The 5,007-nt window shown below is 40.8% G+C and overlaps 1 protein-coding gene across 1 annotated transcript; it reads right to left on the bottom strand.

Moving 5' to 3' along the window:
• Nucleotides 1-859: 859 nt before the first annotated feature.
• On the bottom strand, nt 860-4,718 carry LOC125529043 (syntaxin-132-like). The gene is made up of 12 exons (XM_048693449.1): nt 4,558-4,718; nt 3,373-3,480; nt 3,203-3,259; nt 3,048-3,096; nt 2,854-2,942; nt 2,664-2,737; nt 2,537-2,579; nt 1,907-1,993; nt 1,718-1,795; nt 1,546-1,626; nt 1,365-1,430; nt 860-1,269 (listed from the first exon to the last, which is right to left on the bottom strand). Exons 1-12 carry the CDS (start codon nt 4,573-4,575, stop codon nt 1,105-1,107), a joined length of 915 nt encoding a protein of 304 aa, XP_048549406.1. The 5' UTR covers nt 4,576-4,718; the 3' UTR covers nt 860-1,104.
• Between the last annotated feature and the right edge of the window lie 289 nt (nt 4,719-5,007).

The following is a 5,007-nucleotide window of genomic DNA, read 5'->3' as shown; positions in this document are numbered from 1 at the left end:
TGAGTGACAAGGTTTTTTTTTTTGCGAAAATTCCTGAGTGAGAAGTTGATTAAAAAAAGTTTCCCTTTCTTATCGTCGGTGTGTGATTTAGTTAAATTCAGTAGACTGATAACTTGTATAGAAGTACCATGTACTCAAAATTATCTATCTCAAGTTGCAGCACTGAAAATTAACGTATTTGAGATCCTGAAAGATTTGCAGCAGAGGGAGGGATCCTTGTTTGCCATGTAAAATTGTTAATAGGTCTCTTGGTGCTGCAGCAGTTACTGAATGTTGTGCTTACACCATGCATGCAGATATTCAGACAGTGAAAGCTGAGACCAAGAGGTTCGAAAGCCTCGGTTTAGATGATTTTGGGGTGCCTTGTCTATCTTGTTAACTCCATGTAAAATTTGAGCAGATGATTTTACAACATATAGCGTGCCTGTGCAGCTTCAAATAGATAATTCAGTGATAGATAAGGCCTTTGTGATGTTTGTATCTTTACCTCACATTTCAATCAAATTCTAGCATTCAGAATGAACTCTTAAAAAATATTTGGGCATATTTGGCACTCTTATCTGGGCTAAGTGAAGTTCCAGTTTTTCTTCTTTCCCCTGTTACTGCTTTCTCTGCTGTACAGATATCGATCGCTGGATGAGATTATAATATATAGTGCAGTACAAGAACAGAACAAGCTGACAATTGAAGGATGATGTTTGAGGGGCATGATGAGTGGGCTTTAGATCTGATCCGGCAACAAGCAGCAAAAAAAAAGATCTTACATGGTGCACAAACAAACTGCAATAAATGGATTCAGGAACAAGCTAGGATGAATGCACATTTCGGTCATTTCACCACTAAAAATACTCGGAGCAAACAAACGAATAGCAGCAGCCTCAACTAAAAAAAAGAAAAGAAAGAATAGCGGCAGCCACCAGTATATATATGTGCATACAGTATGGCTTGTCTGGTTCAACATAGCCAGCCGTACAGCGATAGATAGAAGAGTGTGAATCAATCACATGACTACACAGAATGCACAAACAGAAAAAACAGTATATATGTATATATATATTCCACCGCGCCGAGATGTTGGGTAAAACCCAGGTCGTGGCTCAAGGGTTACTTCTTCTTCCATGGCTGGATCACCCCGAGCACGACGATAGCCACTACCACCAGGAGGAGGATGATGGCGTAGCACATCCACTTTCTCGAGTTCTTCTGCAGCGTCTTTGCCTTCTGGAGAGCGCCCACACCTTGCTGTATGTGGTTGGTAGCATTTGCAACCTTGCAAAAAAAAAATCCGTTAGCTTGCTTTATTTATGAAATCGGTTTAGGTCTATTTAGAAAATATAAGCTGATTTCACAATTCTTCGTCTTACATGTGTCTCTATGTGGTTGATCATGTCTCCTTGAGCCTCAACCAACACTGCCATATCCAGGAATATCTACAAGCCAAAACCCAGGAAAGGAAATCCCTTCTATTCACATAGGCATTTGCATGGTGGGTGCCAACTATAAAATAAATTGTATAAGAGCTTGTGCAAATGAAAATAGTATAACCTGCTGCAACTCCAGAAGCTTCCTCTCTAGATCTCTTACAGCATCATGTCGCTCCTGTATCTCAGCGACAGTGTCCAATATCTGCAAGATGGATGGAAAAGTATCCTCATTAGGTTTCAATGCATTTTCCCACAGATGTCCAAATAATGACCAAGTTATAACTCATATATACCTGGCCTCTCCCCTGCTGATGAACCGCATCTTTGAAAATCTGCTCACTTCTCCCTGTCTCGATTAAATCGTCAATTGTCTGCAGGTTCCAAATTAACAAAGGAGGCCCATTGTAAGATTTAAACAATAATAGGAAGATCGCAAATCAGTGCACAAATTTAACCATAGAAAAAAAATGTTGCAATTATACCTCTTCATCAGGGCGATTGCCAGTTACGGTAAATACCCTTCTTTCAACAACTTCCCGGTACTCCTGCCGGATTGATTCTCTTAGTACCTGCATCAGAGGGTAACAACACCATATCACTCACATAGTTGCAAGATTACATTATATTATTCCATCTTCAGAGACATCAGGCTGATAGCATACTACCAATCTACGATAATGGCTAAGAAACATTCTTATAAGCATCAACGAAGTTCAGTAGTATGTATGCAAGGTTGAAAGGAGGACAATTTGCAAAAACATAGTTCAGTAGTATATTTCTTTTACTTTTTAGAACATATAAGCATCAACGAAGCCACTTCCACCGCTTATGAAGAGCTAGATGTTGAGAATTCATATGGCTGGATGCTTGGATGGGTCATAGACATGAGAAAGCAGAGTAGTTTCTCCCTGCTGCTGCTCTATGAGGGCACATCAAATCAAATAGCCCAAGTAGTAAATAGAACTATGGACTGGTCTTAACTCTTTTTTTTGTGTATAAAGATTACTACGTATTAGGCATTAGAGGGAACATTTATTCATTCACAGAGAGAAGAGGAAGATCATCACATACATGTAGTCAATTTGGACAATCAAGTTAGATGAAAACAATACCTGAAAATCGTCCATCCGTTTCTTCAGTTTCTTTTTCACTGCTCTGTGGAGAGAAATCAGTGAGCACAGTGAACACGAACTAATTCATGCAGGCAAGAGAGACAAATTGACAGTAAATTGAATTTACCCAGTAGTCTGTTCCCTTGATCGATCAACCGCAGAGTCCTCCTCGCATCCAGGTTTCTTCCTGTTAGATAAGTTCTGTAACAGCAAGCCATAAGCAGCATGTCCATCTTTTAATTTGTGCAGATGCAGATACAGCTAGGAATCAAAGAAGAATAACAGACAGACACGAGCAAGGTCAGGTGAAAACATACATCTTTGTCCAGTTCATCAAGTTTTGTTTTCGCCATACGAGCAATTTTGCCCACTTCGTCAATGTCTTTCTCCATTCGCTGCTTGATTGCTACAAAAATGCATTGTTGTGCGTGATTACAAGTAGAGCGGAATTTTCAACTCTGTTTAAGATGAGGAGGTTTGGGTGTGCTAAGTAAAGCACACGAGTTGTCACCTTTCATGGCGCTTGCTTTTGTGACTGCTTTAGATTCCTCGTTGGCAGACTGCAAGCAAAGGCACACAAACTTCCATCATTACTATGAGAATCAACATATACAAGAAGCAGAAATAAGGAAACTAGCTAGAATGGGAGATGATGAATTGACAGACCTGGAGCTTGGTGAAGAGGCTTGTGAGCTTAGCTATCAGGCTGTCGATTGCATCAACCTGTTGTGTGCATGAAAGCATCATGTCTATCATTAATCTGAAGTGGAAAAACTAATGGAGAAATAACAGGAGAGATTAGCAGAGAGTTTCCTAGGTAAACAGAAGAAGAGCACCTTCTTCAAGAAGGCTTGTAAATTATCAGAAGCATCGGGCTGATGGATCCCCATCTCAAGATCCCCCCCATCTCTCGAGGATTCCCGCCGGGGAAGCTCAAACGAATCCTGCAAAATCAACATGTTTAGACCAACATGTAACCTGCACGATGGCTAGGCTTTATTGGTGTGAATTCTTGTTCGATCTGACATTATAGCCAATTGTGCTAGCTACTTTCATCATCAGCTGAAACCAAACCAAACCAATATGATTGGATTGTTCCCGAAATAAATCATTGATATTATAACTACTAGTCCCAACCAAAAGAGCATTAATTAAGCTTATATGTTGCTAGCTGAAAGATATGGATTTAGTGCGGAAAAAGAGAGTATTTGAGACTCCAGTCACTATCAAAATGAAAGCACCTGCGTCTCAGTTGCGGATGGTTTGTAACGCAGTGCATGTGAAAGCAAACATGAGAGCAAAAAAAAAAAGGAAGAAGAAGAAGAAGAAAGCAAACATGACAGCGACCATCAGGCAGGGTATGTAAGGCCAAAATAAGACCGAGTCTGAAGTTATGGATTCAAAATTATGAATGTAGATAAATTATGACGGCGGGTCGTTTGTAACTAGTGTCATGTCTGTATGTATTTATGTATGTACATATATGTGAAAACTTTGAGACTTGGAATGTTATGGATCCGTACAGCTTACATTACAGCCAAAAGTAAAGTAATAGGAGGATAATTGCCCAATAAAGAGCATTATTAAGCAGCTTATGTGTGTTGGCAAAACAGAGTATTATAGCTAGCTATCATGAGGCAGGGCATGTAATGTAATAATGTGATGGCAAAAGAAAGAAAGAAGATAAATTTTTGTCAAGTGTTGCAGCACAGAAGAGAAGAGAAATTCCCAATCCCAAGCTGCAGCTAAGCTAATTGGAGTGTTGAAATAACAAACAAACTAATGTGATGATCATCATCATGTGTTTTGAACCTAGTAACAAAGTTAGTACAAACTTGGGTCATCTATTTTGGAACGGAGGGAGTAGCTGGGAGGGACAAATTAAATGAGAACAAAGGTTGCTTGGCTTTGGCTATGGCTAGGAGGGAGGGAGCTGCGAAAAGAGTTGGGAATTAGAAGGTCAGATCTGGATGGAAGGAGGAAGGGAAGGGAAGGGTTGAGAGAGAGAGGGGGGGACTTACGGTTAGTAGGTTGTTCATGGCGGAGAGACGGCGGCGACGAACAGACGGACGGGCGGCGGCGCGGCGCGGCGAGGGGAAGGGAGTCTGCTCTGCTGGGGCTAGCTATGCCTATACGGACGGCTGACTAACTATTTCTTTTTTCTTTTTGTTTGTGTGAGCTGGAGCTAGCAGCCGTGCGGTGTGGTGCGGTAGGCACGACTAGGGCTGGACCAAAAGCTCATAACTCACGAGCTTAATGAGCGCTTGATAGTTCGGCTCGTTAAGCTCGTAGCTCGCTTCTTAATGAACAGAGTCAATCATTGATTTTAGCTCATTAAGCTTAACGAGCTTAACGAGCGAGCTAACAAATTTCACGAGTAGCTCGTTAAGCTCGTTAGTAACAACACAACACATATTTTCATTTTACGTGACAAACTTTTATAGTATCTTAGCCCATCTATTCAATCTAAT

Source organism: Triticum urartu, unplaced genomic scaffold, assembly GCF_003073215.2.
Source record: "Triticum urartu cultivar G1812 unplaced genomic scaffold, Tu2.1 TuUngrouped_contig_5300, whole genome shotgun sequence".
NCBI classification, from domain to species: domain Eukaryota; kingdom Viridiplantae; phylum Streptophyta; class Magnoliopsida; order Poales; family Poaceae; genus Triticum; species Triticum urartu.
Note: the sequence above shows the minus strand (reverse complement) of the source record. Positions and strands in the feature narration are given on the sequence as shown.